Source organism: Enoplosus armatus, chromosome 12, assembly GCF_043641665.1.
Source record: "Enoplosus armatus isolate fEnoArm2 chromosome 12, fEnoArm2.hap1, whole genome shotgun sequence".
NCBI lineage: Eukaryota > Metazoa > Chordata > Actinopteri > Centrarchiformes > Enoplosidae > Enoplosus > Enoplosus armatus.
Window position 1 is genome coordinate 18729339 of NC_092191.1, and position 18901 is coordinate 18748239.

The 18901-nt window shown below is 39.3% G+C and overlaps 1 protein-coding gene across 2 annotated transcripts; it reads right to left on the reverse strand.

The window, feature by feature from the left end:
- Nucleotides 1-1277: 1277 nt before the first annotated feature.
- Nucleotides 1278-18646, reverse strand: fam204a (family with sequence similarity 204 member A). 2 transcript variants are annotated; one of them, XM_070916396.1, is made up of 7 exons: nucleotides 18389-18646; nucleotides 18004-18088; nucleotides 17680-17710; nucleotides 17029-17131; nucleotides 15297-15386; nucleotides 1901-2010; nucleotides 1278-1695 (listed from the first exon to the last, which is right to left on the reverse strand). In XM_070916396.1, exons 1-7 carry the CDS (start codon nucleotides 18638-18640, stop codon nucleotides 1644-1646), a joined length of 723 nt encoding a protein of 240 aa, XP_070772497.1. In that variant the 5' UTR covers nucleotides 18641-18646; the 3' UTR covers nucleotides 1278-1643. The 2 variants fall into 2 exon arrangements, with proteins under 2 accessions (XP_070772497.1, XP_070772496.1); XM_070916395.1 differs by having other exon boundaries at nucleotides 17029-17134.
- Between the last annotated feature and the right edge of the window lie 255 nt (nucleotides 18647-18901).

An 18901-nucleotide genomic window follows, 5' to 3' on the forward strand; every position in this document is an offset into this window, starting at 1 on the left:
TCACAGATGCTTTTTGCCTTTTTTTTTTTTTTATTCATTGAGATGATAAATGTACTACACAACCTTCTTGAGAAGTTCTTATTTCTGAGAAGTTGTGCAATGTTCATGCAATATGCCAAACACCTGCATCCAGAAATTCTCTGTAAATAAAACTAGACTATTAAATAAACCAGTGCGTTGTCCAAAACTTTACAAACCCTGCAAGCAGTCAGTTTTCTCCTGTTAATGAAGCATCTCTGATGTTTCCTCACTCCTCCGTCAAGATATATTTTCATCAAAGTGAAGAAATCCCATGTCGTACTTTGATGTGCTTAACACACTTTAAACTCGCGTCTCATTACAGAGATAATTAATAGTTTAATTAGCACCAATTCTCACCAACTGACAGCTTCTCAGACACACAGTCATGTGATTCACTTGAATGTCAAATGATACAAAAAGCTTGTTTTTTTCCTTAAAATTCAGCATGTGTTTTTACACTCATGTCATATCTAGGTTTCTTCAGCTAAGGTGTTTTCTATCATAATTGCCTACAAAGTATAATTTCTGATGTTTGGTTAATTTTCCCCCGTCCTGATTCAGCCTACACAGCAAAGCTGTGAGAGCACTGCTCCTCACCAGGGGACAAAGTGCCCAAATATGTGCAATGCAAACAACTTAGGTGGATTAATTTTAACTGTCATTACCTTGAAGCAAAGCAATCATTCTCTATGGTCGAAAAAGTATATAAGCGAGCATTATGAATAAAAGTAATTATCGTTCTTGTGCTTTTTTTTTTGCATGCTGTTTGCAATTAACACTTCCTGGAATCTGAATGGGCATTTCAGAAGTGCGAGTAGCTGCGGAGGCAAATGCTGCAGATCAAAAAAGATCAAAGTAACAGCGAGAGGAATCGACGCTTTTAGACGAGTTTACAGATGCTGGAGAGAGCTCATCACACAATGAGCGGCAAGTGTAGGCTTCGAGAAACAGCGCGTGCCTCTTGTTCGGGCTGAGATACAATAGCATGTCTCCCGGCATGGGTGAGGGCCAACAGCAAAGCCTCTGTTTCATGCCCGCCCCCCCCCCCCTCCCCAAAACGTTCACTCAACTTCCAGTTTACAACTGCTCACAACTGTTTACAGCCGCCAAATTTCATTTTCTACTCCCAAATCCTATCGCACATTATCCTGTACATTGCATTAGGCCCCTAATCTTTCCTTTCTCTTCCTGGGAAGAAGAAAAGAGCGCCTTCATGATTAACCCACTTTACTGCAATAAATAAACGCATCATCCAGTAATGTACACCAGATTTAATTTGAAGGGGAGAAAAAAAAAAAAGGCCAGAACGCTCAAATCACTGAAATGTAATGAAAAATAACACAATGCAGACACCAATGGGCGCCTTAGGAATTAATTTGAATGCTCCATAATTTTCTCTCTCTCTTGTACTCTCTGGATTGGTTTTTCTCAGCCAACTGTGTGACTTTTCCCCCCGTCACACTCTTCTGTTGTGAAGTCCTCAAAATATACAAAGGGAATAAAAAGAAACAGGATCAGTCCGCCATAAAAAAAACACTACTTTTATCAAATTAACTTCACAAAAAAAAAAGAAAAAAAAAAAAAAGAATCACAGTCTCTCTCCTTCTTTTCCTCTGAGTTTGTCACATGAAGCCCATGTTGCTTTTGGTTTCCCATCGTCTTTTAGCCTCAAACCTGCAACACAGGAAAAACATTAAATTACTGAACCCTTTATGAATACATTTTAGCTGTCAACTTCAATCTCTGCATGAGTAATCATTCAAAGTGCAGCTAATGCAGGGTTTCAGTGGCTCTATCTTAACCGTGCTTGAGCCCAGAGTGTCACACATGGCAGATATGATGGCAAACATAAACATGAGGACAGAGAGGGACGTCGTACCCCCAGGCTATTTCCTTCTTCCTTTTCTGCGCTGCCCTCAAAGCTTCCTCTTCCTGCTTGCGTTGCACAAAGTCACGGCAATCAGCGGCTTGAGTGATATTCACAGCCAGCTATATAGAGGCAGACAGAGGAGAGGCCCATTAGAGAATGGAAATCAGTCTGTGGCAAGAAAAAGCTTTCTGACTGATGCGTCAGTGTGGCTTCTGCTTCAGTGTCCGTGCTGCTGCGAAACTGTTATTGAGCTGAACAACACATGAATGCTGTCCTGCTACCCTGGATTTCAACAAATCTGATCGGGAATAACATACAGTATGCCACAGAAATGTGGACAGGTATACCAAAATCAACAAATTAAACATGATGCAACGAGATGGAAGCAGCAGCATGACAACATGAACACATAAATAAAACACAGAATATGTGTTTGAAGAGTAATATCAGGAAATTTTACACGTGTAATGAAGATGGAATGAAGTATAAATATATGTATATATATATATACATATATTTGGCTTTATTTTCACCCTATCTTGAAGAACTAAGTGCAGCTTGTTAACTGTACTGTAACTTTTTACTCTCCAACTGCATACTTGCTGTTTTTTTGTCTTCTTTGATAGCACATTCAATATCTTTGGGTTTTGGTCAGTCAAAACAAGCAATTTTAAGATGTCACCTTGGGCTCTGGGAAAATCGGGACATTTTAGAGACCCAATGATTAATTGAGGAAAACAGATGGCAGATGAATCTATAATGAAAACAATCTGTAGCTGAGATTGAGATTTCTGAAGTGCTGTGTTTTTAAAAAGTCCAACCCTACAAGCTGTTGATAATCTACAACACCCAACATGTTCAAGATAAAGGTAAAGAGATACGGTATAAATAACAGTGCTCACTAATGTTACTGGTGAATGTGTGTGTTTTGTGTGTGTTTTGAGTGCCTCACAGCTCCACAAATTACAGGAGCGTTGTTTTATTACAATTATTCTAATCTGTTTTGCCTTTTGTTTGAGGTGTTTTAAGAGGAAGTCATATTTAAAGCTCCTGGCTGCCGCACATGGTGTCTTTTTGATTATTTCTTTTTTTCTTGTTTAATGTGCAAATGAAATAACCAAATAAACAAACAATGAGAAACAATGTTCAGCGTTTCTGCCATTTTCCCTCCGTCTCAAAAACGTTGCAATGGCATTTTCCACTCATCACCAGTGTGAGAGAGACTTTTCTGTTTGGAGTACTGCAGGCAGTCCCTGAAATCAGAAGTGAAGAGAATGACCGTGACTGCAAGAAGCAAACATTCAAATCCCAGGGAAGACGTACAGTATGTATTGTGAAGCAGAATAATCCCAATAACCCCAGTCACACAGAGGGACGGGAAACAAAGAGAAAAATCCTGCCTCCTCTGTCACTCCTGAGATAGGTTTATTATTCAAGCAAAGGCAAACTTTGATAAACAACTTGGAACAATTTCACCAAACCTTTGGGTAATTCTCTGTAATATTCTGAGTACAATCAGGGGGGAAAGAAAGTCTTAAGGTAATGAAGAAATGTGCCACCACTGCGCCACTTGGAGAAAAAAAAAAGACCTGCTGGAAAAAAATGTTTCAATTATAATTAAGTGGGATAAACTTTATTAGAAAGACTGAAACTAAAATATCTCCTAATGCATGCTGGGATTAAGCAGGTCAGAGCGAGCAGGCAGGAAAAATTAAACTCTAAAGGCTTTTTATCACCATATTTCAGGAACCAAGGGTGTAAAATGTTCTAATTTGGGATACATTAAAAGCCATAAAGGTCTTTCAAAAAGATTAATGGTACTTTGCTTGGATTTAAGATAAGGGCTTCGGCTGGCTGCAAGTACTGGGCTCCGGCTGGGCCCTCAAGGCATTCATCTATACAGTCACTGGAAGATTTGTGAAAGCGTCTGCACAGCCTGAAGCGTACATACTATGACAGTTCTCCAGTTCTTTGCTATTTTATAGGTTTTAAATTCCTCAAATCATGTTTTCTCCTCTTAAAGAGAGTTATAACGCGTGATTGCTCTTACATTTGCAGTAGATTTGCGAGCAGATAAAACCACACCAGGGTTTTCCCCTGCTCCTTGTTGGAGTGGTGTGGTGTAGGTGCTAAATGCTCTTGAGTGTGTGCGATGCACGCAGAGATTATAAACCAGACGTTTATTAAATTGTTGACAAATCTGAGAACAGCTCCTGCTCTCTGTGTTTGCAGAAAAAAAAAATCCACATTGGCTCATTCTGGGAGCAAATCAAATGAAACGGCATGATGCTAAATGGTTTCATTTGGAGATTTACAGACAGAGATTTTTCTTTTTTTCTACACCAGGATTACCCACATTAACCTGCTCTCCTGTGGGGTTGCATTTGAAATGCAAAAGGTCTTGAACACACGCCTTCCCAAACATTCCAAAAGCAAAATTAAAACCCACTTCCATGCCCCATTTCCCCCTCTTTTAAATTCATAGCATAACGTTTACTATATTTAAAGCATTAGAGGTCTTTAATTTTTCCTTTTTTTTATCAGTATAGTCTACAATCCCTGATTGTCTTTACTGGGGCTCAACATTAATGTCAACCAAGTTACCTAGGAGACAGAGCAGATCAAAGTGACAAAAAAAAACGCTCAAATGTCTGATTAATCAAGCCTGCAAACAGCTTATTTCTTTTAGCCTGCATGCAAGTATGAAAATGAGATTCCGAGAGCAGTACATTGTGCAGATTTGTTCATTCTTATCTGAACAAAGCCAGCGGCAGCTTATTTCATGGATCACTGGCACTGTCAGCGCTGTGGCGCCGAGCAGGTGACGGCTCCTCTTTCTGTGGCGAGAACAAAATTAGCAAAAAGTCGGCACAAATTAGCCTCTCATATTTTCAGTAATATGACATTATTTTTCATTTACTTTTTTGATCCACTTTTCAGGATTTTTTCCCCCTCCCCTTGCGTGCATCTTAGTGCCAAATCCTTTCACATCAGAGGCTGGTGAAAAATAAGAATGAAAGTACAAAGCTGGAATAAAGGCAGGCGACAGGAAACCTCCTGCATTCTTTGTTTATGTGGCTCCTAAAAGCCAATTCTTCCCACTCCATCACATATTAATATACAATTAAGTGTCCATCACAGCCATGCTTCTGTGCCTTGTGTCTCTCTCTCTTGTGTGGCCTGGGCACAGCCCTGTTAAAAACAAGGTTTATTCAGGGGATTAATACTCTGACCTTTGGAAGATTTGGGGGCAAAAGAAAATCATCATGCACAATGCTAGCACTGCAGCAGAAGCAGCTTAAGGCCACTAGGAGGGTTAAGTCAATAGCACCGTTTTCTGTTCATTCATGTTTGGGTCGTCATGGAGATTCAAGTGGAGACCCAAACATGGGGCCTCAATCCACGAAAAAAAAAAAAGAAGAAAAACCCCACACGAACTGCATTGCTGCTATATGAGCCATAAGTAAGATACATCAAGTCTGCCTTAAAAACAGTTTCACGCTTTGTTCTCATCTGTGCATCTGCTCTGTTGCATCATTTCTGAGGTGTCTGATGAATGAAAGAAGCATTAGGAAGTCTTCATGAGCAGTGCAGGGTTTACAATAACACTGTGGCAATTAAACAGCAAGTGCAGAAAGAGAATAGCTCAATGAAAGTTGAGGAAAATACATCTCCATGTGGATAAAGTGTTAAAGCTCCTATTAACAATAAGAAATAAATGATGGCTTTAAGGAAGAAATGGCCTTAAACCCATTCATAAATTTCCTATCCAGGAAGCCTCTTCCAATTAAAACGTGTGAGAGGTGGATTAACAAGGGCTATATGGCTTTGCCTCGCTAAATCACCTCCCCGAGCTGCTCTGCTGCATTTGACGTGTAAACGATTAATGACCAGCCTAATTCCCTTATCACACTACCTTAATGCCTAAATAATGTGGCCTTAGTCAACTTTGGAAAGCAGGGCTGTATAAGAAAGGAATGAATATCAGATTAGGCAGCTCGTGTGTTATTTCAGCATAATAATTTCTTAGAACTGAGGCGGAGGGGGAAGAAAAATGGGTTTCTGGCTGCAAAGCCTCAGTGTTGCGGCAACATAGGGAAGGTCAAAAGATCGAGAGGTCAATCAATACCACCCATATCACTTTGAAAAGGAAGGGATACAAAGTTTCATTCAGTTAGTTCATTTCGACACCTCAAAAGTAAAGTAATAGACTGGAGTAAACACAAAGAATGTGAATCATCCTGCATGAGACAATAGAACAGATAGCCATGGAACATCTCTTGGTGCGAACACACAGCCTCAAGGCTTAAAACATCTATTAATCGATTATCAAAATTGTTGCTGAGTGCAAGAGGAAATATGAAGATGCTTTACTCCAGTCAAAGTAGCAAAACCACACTGTGAAAATACTTCATTAAGCAAAAGCCCTGCATTGAAAATGTTCCTTAACTGAATGTACATAAGTATTATTAGCAAAACATATTTAAAGAATCAAAAGTATTCAATGCATAAAAATGGCCCCAGTGAGTGTTGCACTATTGTATATTCTATCATTAGATTAATGTGTAAACAGCATTTTATTGTTGTAGTTGGTTGAGGTTGAGCTAATTTTTTACTATTTCATACAGGGTGGAATCTCATGATTATTTTTATTACTGATCACTATACTGATTGTTTTCTCGATTCATTGTTTGTAAATGTCAATGCCCATTCTATACAATTCCCCAGAGCCAAAAGTGACGTCTTTAAATTGCTTATTTTGTCCGACCAGTAGTCCAAACCCCAACATTATTCGGTTGACTGTAATTTAAGACAAGGAAAAGGAGCAAGTCCTCACATTCAAGAAGCTGGAACCATGAAATATTAACTAATCAAAATAGTTGCAGATTAGTTTTCTGACAACCGACTAATCGATAATCAACTAATTGCTTTAGCTCTTATTTTACATTCTACTGGGTAGTTTAATATATAAATAAAGAAACATATTTTATAAAATCATATGTTTTGTATGTAAAATCTTAATGGGTAAAGTAACTAGTAACTAGAGCTGCAAATATATGAAGTGGAGTAGAAAGTACTCTGAATTGTAGTGGCTAAAGTATAAAGTGGCATGAAATGAAATAGCCAACTAGAACATTTCTGAGAAATTGCGAGTGTGCCTGATGCTTGGTGCGTATCCGAGTAATCAGTTTTCTGATTCTGGGTGTTAGCCAAGTGGATGTGAGGGAGCACTGCATGGTTAGGGTTAGAAGCTGGATGGATGTGATAGCAGCATCCATCCAGGAGTACCTGAAGCACTATGGGTGATAATATTTGTGGCAGTGATAGTCTACTACTGCTACTTCAGGCAGTGGTATCAGTGCCAATATCACCAGTACTGGTATTAATAGCAGTAGTTGTATCATAGAGGTTCGTAGTAAGAGAGAGAGAACACAATGGTTGAGCATTAGTATCACCTGTGTTGAGCTACCTTAAAAGCTGCTGTCTCATATGTCCCACTACAAGGACAAAATGGCTGACATTAAAAATGGCTCCATGAGAGGAGCCAGCATGGATATTAAGAGAGTTCGCAGCGTCTAATTAGCCAAGCACAGTCAATTTGATCAATTTCTGCCCAGTGACTGCTACTAAATGCATCATCAAAAAGTCATTTGTTTGAATTATTTTTCTACATGAAAAGTAAGTAAGTAAAGTATAATGATAAATATTTTCACAACAACTATTAGTTGAATAAAGTACTTCAAATGTACAGTACTTGAGTAAGTGTACTTTACATTTAATGGTAACTGATATTTCTCTGAATTACTTCAACAACAACTGCTTCAATACTTAATTCAGAAAAGGCAAAAGCACTGTTAAACAAAATAACATGAAAGAATAAACAATTACAATATGGCATTATTTCTCGATTAAAATGCAAATGTAAAGCCCAAATATCACAGCATGCACCTCCACGTTGCTTTATTCCCCACAAAGTTTCTCTGAAAAGTTTATCAGTCGTTCTTGGGCCAGCCACACAAGAGCGTTCTGTAATCTCGCCTCCTCTTTGACAAACAGAATTACATGGCAAGCAAAAAGAAAGACACCCCAGGGAAGGCACAGTAGAACTGCCATGCCTCCATTTTCTCTTCTAGTAATCTGATGCTAGATACACATGACATGTCATCTTTGGGGAGTAGACAAAAAAAAAAGAAGAAGAAAATCTCTGAAAGTTCGCCTGCTTTGTGCACATTCCATTATCTTGCCTCTTCTGAGTAGGGTAGGCTTATTAGCAAGCTTTGAACTCACACTTACAATAATATGCCATCAACAGTTTTATAAGCTAATTAGAAAAAACAGTTTAATTAATGAGTGACTGGCAATAAAATGGCAATCATGAAAAAAGAAACCGAGGGTGCTAAGCTTCCACTACCACCAATTAAGGCCTAATTACAAACAAATTATATATGTGTTTTGCTGTGGGCTTTAATTTAAAAAAAAATGGCTTTAATTAAAAGAGAAAACATGCTAATTAATTAAACAGCACACACATCTACATTGAAAAGTATGCTTTGTCTATCAAGTAATTAATGAAATACAATAATCCAAATGAGATTCCCAGGCATTTGATAAAAGCTTAGTACCCATTTCAAAATCCATTTCAAAATTAATGGGCGAAAATTTAATGTGAGTCATCCAGAGATACAATAAAAGTTCATTCAGTGATAAATTGCTTATGCTGAAGGAAAAATGAACAATGGGGAGAGTTTCCCTAAACTCTCTGCGAGGTGGCCTGGGGGGGGGGGCTAGCAGGGGAGACGTAGTCAGCCTCCTACTCTGATGTGGGGCGGGGAAAGTCAGAATCTGATAAAGCCCACTTCCCACAAAAGCGCCGCTCATTAATTTTTTGATTACAAACACGGGGCATGGCAGGGAGAAGGTGGCGGGAAGAAAAAAGGTGTTAAATAACATGAATATCATGAAACACTCTTAGTTCAGCTCTTTGTTTCAACTAAGCCACCATGTCTCCTCCGACAAAATGCTTCGCCACCTTTGTTTCACAGCATTTAAGCGAGGCTTTCCAAAGGGTAGATTTCAAGGACAGTGGGGCTTTTTCCTTTCAGCTGCTGCTTCTATTGAAATACGAGCTGGAACATAATGAGGGATATTACAACCATCCGCAGGTTCAAACGCTGCAGACACCAGAAATGGCTCTAGTTAATGCATATTTATATGGTTAATTACTGTATATTAAGTGATCCAACTATTAGGAGGCAGCACTTCGTAAACACTTTAGACTGATCAGGGTCTAAAGAGGGGTCCACCAGCCAAAGGCCATCCAAAGTACAGGAAGCCACTGGTCAAGACCGAGGCTAGATTAGGGTGACACAAATGTTTCAGGCAATCAGTTAACAATCCAACACAACACATGCACTGAAAGGACCAGTGATAGTATGCACAACTCTTTTAGACTCTCTCTCTGGACAACATCGGGTTTCTCAGAAATGATGATTGAGATCGTCAAGACTTCTCCGTTTTTTGAGTCAGAGCTTGCAGAGAAAATATAAAACTCATGTAAGATGTTGCTGTGCTGAAGCAAAAGCCAGACCATCTTAAACAGGTTTCTTTGAGTAGGCGCTTATGACATGTAAACAGTCAATTAAAAAAACATATTATAATGACAATTGACAGTGCATGTAACATATCCAGAGCAGTAAGCTGCAAAGGGACGTTTTCACAGTTGGACACTTTGGACTGAAGTGGATGTTGTACAGAGGTAAAGGCATATGTTAACTTTGTTGCCCATCGGTGTGTTCTTTTACCTCAATAGTGAAAGCATCACTACAATTACAAAGAGAATAGTGTTCTTAAGTCAGTTAGTCAAATTACCTGGTTTTGTTTAGTTGCATGCAAATAACCAGCTTAAACTTCTACTCTTTTAGAAACTTGACCAATATGTCTGCTTCTGTTTAATTTGCTGAAGGTGTGGCATCACAAAATTGTATCCCATTCATGATGGGATGGCAACAAAATAGTAGGGTCCAAAAGTGCAGTAGAAGAAGAGGGAAACTGTTTTCTTCACAACACATGTGAAAGCTACTGGTCTGGATATTAAAGGTCAGTGTAAACAGCTGAACCTGAACGAGACCTGAACTGGATTACAGCCAGCGTCTGGGTTAGTGGGTGGAAGTGTAGCCAGTGAATCAAGGACTGAATGAAAAGCTTTATGAATGAATGAACTATGAGGTCAACGTATTGCAGTAAACATCCACTAGACTCTAATGCATGTGATCATCACTTGAATAAATAATCTGAATTAGCATGGTTGACACTTCGTAGCGTTTGCAGCTCAAACTAGATAAGACAGTGATCCTTGTATCATAAAAAAGTCTGACCAGTTCAACACCAGGTATGTCTGAAATATGCTCATCCTCCATAGTGCCAAGCTCTACTGCACTGTATAGACTGAAAAGGAAAACTGCCTTTTAGAACATGTATGCTTCTCTGTGGGTGGTGCCATTTGCAGGCCTGCTTCTTTCCTGTTGGTTCGGGAGAGGCCAGCAGCTATGCAACTACTTTTGCTTTTTCATATTCTTTAGCTTCTGGAAATCCTGAAATGGACTTGACACCCCCTATTGTGACAGCCTCAGAGAGTTTCTGTTTTGAAGTGGTAATGCCACTCTAATAGCAGTGATGAGTGCTATGGGGGAACTGTAAGCTCTAACATGGCGTGACAGTCTTTTGTGGTGAAATATACTCACTTACTATATATAAAGTACAGCTCCTGACTATTTCAAAAGACCTCAGTGGCTTTGTTTTATAAAGGGAAAAAAGAGCGAGGGAGTAATTGTGTTTTTATGGGGATGATGTTGTGACATCAGTGTGACAAAGAAAGTACTGTACAAGAGCATCTTTAGGGTACAGTGCTGAATGAAGACAACAAAACTAATTCTGCCTCAAATTACATGTTTAGAAGTAGATTTTGTTGGCAATACCAATCCGGGTTCAGAAAATCATGTGGTTCAAATCAACCTTCAAAAGGTTCTTCTGATACTGTAAATCCTTTAATTTGATTCAATGAATTTGAGTCATCGGGTATGATAACCTTAGTAACCTAAGTGATCGTATTCAGTATGGAGATATGAATGGCACCTTACCAGATCTAGGAGTGGTCACGTGTGGAGTTCCACAAAGATCAATCTTAGGACCCTTACTTTTCCTAATATATGTAAATGATATGATTAAATTACATTAAATATGCAGTTGTGAGCGTTTTCTGTATGCTGATGATTTGGCTTTGTTAGTTCAAAATTGAGTACATTTCAATAAATTTGGGTAAGATTGCCGATAGGGTTCAGTTTTTAAGTCATGTGTACCAATGAGTACAGTAAGAGGCCTGGCACCAGACTATTTACGGGTGTTTGAGCATGCTAGAGACCAGCATAGGTATAATAGTTGGCATATTCATAAATACGGTTCTTTTGGAATCCTAAAGTTTAGCACATAGCATGAGATACCCGGAATCTATTATAGCTCTAAAAACATTCTTTTACGGAAATGTAAAGAAGAGATATGTACTTGTGTCTTATGTGTACGTTGTTCATAACAGAATAAAACCAAACCAACTGGAACCAATGCATTACAAGTTTTCCTGTGGGTCACACTGCACTTTAGATGACATAGGAAGCCCCTTCGTTGTACTGATGAGTTATCAGCTCTTTGCACTGGCTCATTTACCAGGAATAGCTGCAAAATCAATCTGTCAAATAAGAGCTGCTGGAAGCTATCAAGCCTCCTGACAGGCTGTGAGCCATTTATACTATAGTATGTGTCAGTCACTCCGTGTAATGCTAATTACTGAATTAATTAGCTCATATGCAACTTGCAGCAGAGTAAAATAATGTGCAGTAATCAAAGGATGATGGGAGACCCCGTCTTCTTAATTGGAGGACTTGCACCTTTTAATCTACTGAACTACTAGGACTACTTTAGAGGCGAGAAGCTTTTAACATTATTTTGTGGCTTCTAAGGCTTGTGAAAAGAAATCTAAACGTGCTGAGAAGGATCAACAGACATCGTTATGAGAAAAGAAACCCTATCGGCACAGTTTAAAGGAATACATTAGGGAGCTTTGTCTAAGCGATGTAGACATAAATAATATTTTGTTACCTAAAAGGGGATGTGATTTTTTTGCGCCATCTTCGTGGGCGTTAATACTTTCACTTAAAAACGGAGGCATGTCTTCATGAATTCATCTGAAACAAAGGCTTACTGCCTTGGGAAATGTTCAAAAACTGTAATGAGAATAAAAAAATAAAACCTCAACCTGTAATATCCGAGCAGCGTGTCTCAGAAGTTTGACAGATGAAACACACATATCTCAGAATTTGTAAGGAGCCTTCAAAACAGGTTTTTACCAAATTGTTTTAATGTTCAGATTAAAAGAAGAAAGTAGAGCAAATGGAAATCATTAATTGATTTGAGGGAGCTCAAAACAGCAGAAACAAACATTTCCGTCTTATAAAAGGGGGGATTCTGACAGCAAGCGCTCTATCTTCCTTCCATTTCCCTTTGCTTAGAGGAGATAAGTGGGAAACCGTTAGATTGAGGATGAAAATACACTGAAACATTGTCATCCAACATGTACCAGGGTTTTCTTTACAAAACAATGCCTAGAGGGACAAACAGGCCTCTTTAGTTCCTCACAGCTGTCAGAATGCTTTTGCATTTTTTGCGAAGAAAACCTGTTCCTATTCTTCCAGTGAAAAGCCAGCCACAATCATGTCTCGGTGTTATGACCGTAAACAAATTAAACATCTAAGCCATTCCGTACCAAATGAGCCACTCAATTATAACCTTGAAATTGATTCTGGCCACAGTGGGGATTATTGATCCTCTAAATGTTTGTCACAGTGCTGCTGTCAAAAGTGAACAGGAGTGCTATAAACAAACATGTTGGTCTTAATTCTATCTGCATTACAGGCTGCATCGTTTAAGATATAATATAATCCCTTCTAACTGAAACTTTTTGGCTTTTAGCTGCCACCTCTTTTCATGTTTCCCCATATATTCAGCACTGCCTTTCTTTGTATTCAAAAGTGAACGATAAAGAACTTTACATCACCTAAGTTTTGGGCATTTCAAAATGGTCAATTGACTATACTCTCGTGGAATGAAGTTATCACTGCTAAACAATGAGTTGTGGCTGCCAGACTGCTGTCACGTTCCATCATGGTTCTGGCAAGACGCGAGGCAGGTGCCAGGGAGGCGAGAACCTCGGCTCAGGCTAAAAACCAATCCACCAGCGCTCTAAGAGGCTTTCTGAAAGTACAGCGCAGGTGCCACTCACAAGAGCTTTCATTTAACTCCCCCATATTTGACCACACTGCTAGCAGTTAAGATGGGAATATGAAAGGGCTCTGATGCTGCACACTAACGTCTATTACACACTGGAGATACCGGGGCCACGCATGTAGTGCCAATTCAATGAATAGTACAACTGCTTTTTTCATTGTTAAACACAGACCCTTGTTTTTGGAGCCTACTTATTCATTCAAGAGGGTGAGGAGTTTCGAGGATAAAATTTACTGAGAACATAAGACATTTTTTTAAATAGCAGCAATATCATGCCAACCCACATTCTGTACTCCTGTTTAAAGTTTGTGGTGTCACTTCTTGCTGAATATCATCTTATTGGGTGACATATCTAGTCTGATAATGTTTTCTACTGTGATTTCTGATTCACTGTTGCAATGTTGTACCCACTGGTTGTGGTTTAATCATTAGTACAAAAGGCAAAAACTGTGTGGAAGGAACTATTTTGGATGCCCTGGTTCCCAAAGTATTTTTTTTTTTATTGATAATATTACTGACGGTTGGAGCACTTTTACCACTTGGATGGCCACGAAACCCACCTGGTTGAATCATCAAGACAAAAACTATGTCTGAAATATCTGGTTCCTTTGATAAGAAGTCAAAGGTACAAGCCTGTGGACATAAAAAAGGGTTGACTACGACTCTTAAGCTGAATTTCGGTGAAAACATCTAATCACACCGCTTAAAATTATGTTACGTGGCTGGGAGCAGTTGCCAGGCAACCAATGGAATCTACAGGAAGTTACTGCTTCCCACCAAGAAATAGCCTGGCCCATAACCCCCCGTAAAACGGCAAATTGACGTTTTAACACTTCGATTTTGTACAGATGAAGCAAATGAGATCTAATGTGTTACTTAGTTAGCTTCAGCAGTTCTGGTAGGCAGATTTTGTTCCCTTTCCTCCTGTTTCAGGTCTTTGTGCTAAGCCAAGCTAACTGGATGCTGGCTCTCGCTTCACATTTAGCGTACAAACATGAGAGCAGTATTGATTTTCTCATCTAACTCTCTGCCATAAAGCAAATAAGTGTATTTCTCAAATTGTTGAACTATTCCTTTAAGTCAATTCACTTTTAGATTCTGTGTCACCATTGGAAAAAATTCAGCAGCTATAGCGTCGTGTTTTGTTCACAACAATGAAGCCTTTTGAATTCGCTATAACTCCCTTCTTCTCCACTCTTCTCCATAGCATCGGCGACAGAGGCTTATGGGTATTTAGAGCTGTCCGCCATTGCTTAACTGGCAGACAAAATAGGATTTCTTGGAAACGAGTTCAAATTATTAAAACTAGTGGCCATAACATAAACCTATTCTATAGGATCAGGAGACTCCCGTGTTTCTATGTTGAGAAACACTGGGGTTATTATTAGAAGAAACATTTTAAATGACAATTCAGACCGGGGAAAAATATTTCCTGACCCAGCAGCCCTGCCTACTTTGCAACTCTATTGCAATCCAGGACCGACAATGAAATCTGAGCCCACAGTGTTATACATGTTTGTGTTGCTACAATTACAAGGTGAAAAAGCTCATGGGATGCTGTAAGCAACATGCATCATGAAACAAAGAAGTTTAACTTTGATGCTCATAGTACAGCATTTCCCCCAGTGGAGAAGTAACACGGCAGCTGTATGTCTTTTTAACCACAATTATATGTGTGTGTGGGCTACATTTTATGCTAAATTAGTTTCAAACCACTTGATCCTTGATGCCTGCCAAGGCGGTTAGTTACAAAACTTCAGGCACTGCATTTAGGGACATGTACACTTCAAAGGTATGAAACTCTTACCTGGAGAATGATTTAACAGTTGGCTTGAAAGCAATGTACCCTTCATTAAAAAGCAGAGCCAAAAGTCCTTTAGACACTGCAGCACTTCAAAACTAAGGGGAGGGCTTTCCATTAACTCAATGGAAAAGGGCTGCAGGACTGAATGGTGGGTGTCTGCGTGTGTTTTTGTTCCTCTATGTCTTTGCAGCAGAAATGGCCACGGATCCATTAGCCTGATTTGTCACAGCAGGAGCACCCCAAAGATCTCTTATCAGCACAACGTACCTCTCGAGTGGCGAGTCTGTCGCTCATCTCCTCCGCCTTTGCAATGTCCCCTTCAGCTATGGCCCTCTCTATGCTCTTTTCTAGGCCGGACTGCAGAAGAGAGGAAAAAAATTCAGATTTTTTTTTTTTTTTTTTTTTTGAAATAGGGGTAGAGAGAGAAAAAAAATCAAAGAGTAACTTCAAAAGTCCCCAGGGCCTTATTTTTAATATGATTGCCATTACTACAAATATGTAGATTTCCCTTCACAAATGAAAACCTTTTTGATTGGATATTAGTGGGGAAATCTTAGAAATGCTACAGGAGATTACCAAACATAAATGTGACTCTTTAATTACACATTTCCATTACAGGCCTAAGCAGAGAGGAGTGCAGAGAAGCCCCCGGTTACTGATGGCAAGGCAGTTCTGCTGTGATGAGCCTATCTGAGGAAGCGGAGCACCAGATTTCTTCAGCCCCCAAAATTTCATCATGTTAAAAAAAAACAAAAAAAAAAACACTGGAAAGAGGCTGTAATCATGAATGTGTCTCCTCTGATGTATTGATTAAGGACCTTGGCTCAATTGTAAAAGTACAGGGACAATACCATCAGGCTTAAAAACACAGAATTAGTAAATTAATTTCCTCTATAACTCCAACTGCTTGGTCTTGAAATTGCTTTATATAGTTTATCATACTACATATAAACTTATAGACTGAAGCTGACACTGATACAACCTGACTTGTGATCTCAATTATCGCCTATTGTATCACAGAAACAAAACTGAAACTGACAGATCACCATCCTCTGTGCCATGAAACGTGATTTTAAGGTTGCTGAAGAAATGCTGTTAGCAGATGAATTAAATCACATCAGGCTGCTATGACAGCTTTTTCCTCAAATGACTGTGTGAAAGACTTGGTGGAAGTAAAAAAAAAAAAAAAAAGATATATTAATTACAAGGAACTGCATTTGAGGGATGAAGGAGCCCCTCATTATGTTGATGTGACAAGTTCTGTTTCATTCAGCTTGTTAATCATTTCTTTTATCCTTTCATAGTTGCCCTATTCAAAATGAGGCTAAAATCAGCAAAAACTCAATTTTATGCTGCTCTGAGATAAATTAAGCACAAAATACTCCAAAATAATCATTAAAAGGATTTCAAATTGAAATGGGAACAGTTCCCATTCACTGGGTCAGCTATAATGTTCATCAAGCTTGCAAATATTTTGCTTCATTGGCAATTTGCAAGCCTTTGCATAAAACGTCCATTCATCTGTAAGTGCAGAAATGTATCCGAATGAAAGAAAGTTAAGTTATAATTTCTTCAATGACGAATTCCTCAGCAGTGGTTCATGCCCATTTACTATCTAACAATTAATTTAAATGTTCTAGCTGCAATCACAGAGGCTGTATCGGGTACTATAACCCTCTCTTCTTTTGTCAAACAGAATTTAGATTTTCAGGTTTCTTGAAGAGGAAAAAGCTACATCTGACTTTAATCTCAACCGCACTAGAAAGGAGATTCATCCTAATCTTATCACTAAATGTAGCCAAACATAATCCCTAATATTCATCTCAGTGTCAGGTTGAGTTACCATACGGATTCTTCTAATCCAAATGTCATATCACATAAAACAATGAGAGGATACAGTGGCACTGAAACACAAAGCATGGGAAGGTGTTACTAACAGCTACGACTGACACAGTGTTAAACCTCAGCAGATAAGTTGGAAGGCAGGAGTCTTTGTTACCTTTGGAGGGGGTTTGGAACATGCCGGGGGATGAAATCGATCATTTACACCAAAATACTGCTTAAGCTCATCCCAGTGCTTCTCCCGCTCCTCCTGACGCTCTCTGCTGACAGAGAAAATGTGTGTGAATGTTCATTACATGTAAACCAGCACATGTGATAAGGCAAACTATCACTGTCCGTCCGACAACTTGACTCTATTTCAATCACTATGCAGAAATCAGATCCATATGTCTAGATGAGCGTGTGCCACAAAGTATGGTAACGTCGTTAGCGCTGGTAAAAAGGTACAATGTTGACACATTCTGCCTCATCAGACATTCATGATTTAGCAAATAATTGATTAACTATAAAGGATCCCTGTTTACTAATCACACATACTGCCATTTTCTAAAACACCATAGGTTTCTTCAGCTTACAGATTTGTAACTTGTTTGTGTTAGATAGCCCATTACAGCTAATGTCAAGTCCGCTTTTATTTGAATGTCTCCATTGTGTGATAGAGCCGTCAGAAATCCAGTTGGTGTGAAGGTCCGACATCTGAGATTCAGTCTACACATTTAACACACACACACACAGTTGCATGGGTAGAATTACATGAATCTTTTGTTGTATAAACTAATGTCCCTGGTTGGACATTATAGTGTGGTACCTTGTCTCTGTAGGTTCCTCACCTTCTGTTCCTGTTGAATGACATAAGAGACACAGTTGAAGGTTTTTAGGTTTGTATACTTTGATACAAAATAGTATCCACTAAACAGAAATCTTCAAGTATAACAGGTGTGCCAATAAGGTGCTCTATTTTATACAGTATTAAGAGGGGGGGGGGGCTAAACTTCTAATATGGGCAAGAATGAAGTTGTGTTTTTTTGGAGGGGAGGGGTGGGGGTGCTCTCTTTTTGTCTTAAAGGATGTTGTGGCTCAACATCAACATACAGTATAAAGCATTACATTTTGTTTGTATTATCATTGACACCTTTTTTGCGCCGTCTTCTTTTTCTTCTTCTGGGGACCTTCATTGTCTTCATTTCGTCATTCTTTTTCCGTAGATCCTGAAATTTCTTAAACACACACACACACACTGAATTCACAAGAGCGCCACAACCCTTGATCTACCTCGGCTGCACATATATCATGCTATGATACACAGATAGTCCAACAGGGCTTCAAAAACCTTTCATTAATCACAGTTTGTTAGCTCAGGTTCAAGAAGGGCTGGGGATTCAACCAGAAATTGTGAATGTCAGTAAGTGTTTATCAGCCCTCCCTCACTGACAACAACACCACAGGTACACTACAGCTAGCTTGTATTTCACAAAGTGAATGCTAAGCTTAGCTCACGGCATACCAAATCAACATACTTGCCACATTTCCTGGGATACACCAGGCATGCTGCATGGCGGGGAATCACTGTCTGCATCACTGGCAGCGTGAGTCGACTGTGCCTCCACAACTGAGCCTGTGTTTTCCCCGGCAGAGCGCAACTTTTCAGCGGAGCTCTCACACTTCTCACCCTCCCTCTTCTCCTCAACATCATCCTCCTGCTCATCCTCCTCGTCATCTGTGCTGAGGTCGTCTTCGGTTAAACCTTTAGGTAGGAGTCCGCTGTACATGCCGAATCTGTAGTTTGCAGTCAGATTATACGGTATTTTATAATTTCACTGGACTAAAAACGGCCAGAAATCGGTAAATTATAGATTTTGACAGCAGTTGTTGGAGCAGGCTCTCATTTCCGGGTAAACATTGTGACGTTGCCTGTAAGAAAGCTCCCATTGGCTGATAGCTAGTAACGTTGAGCACATTGTCCAATCAGAACTGTACCTAAAGGCTAAGCAGCGGTGCCTGTGGACGAGACAAGAGTTCTTATTGGCTGT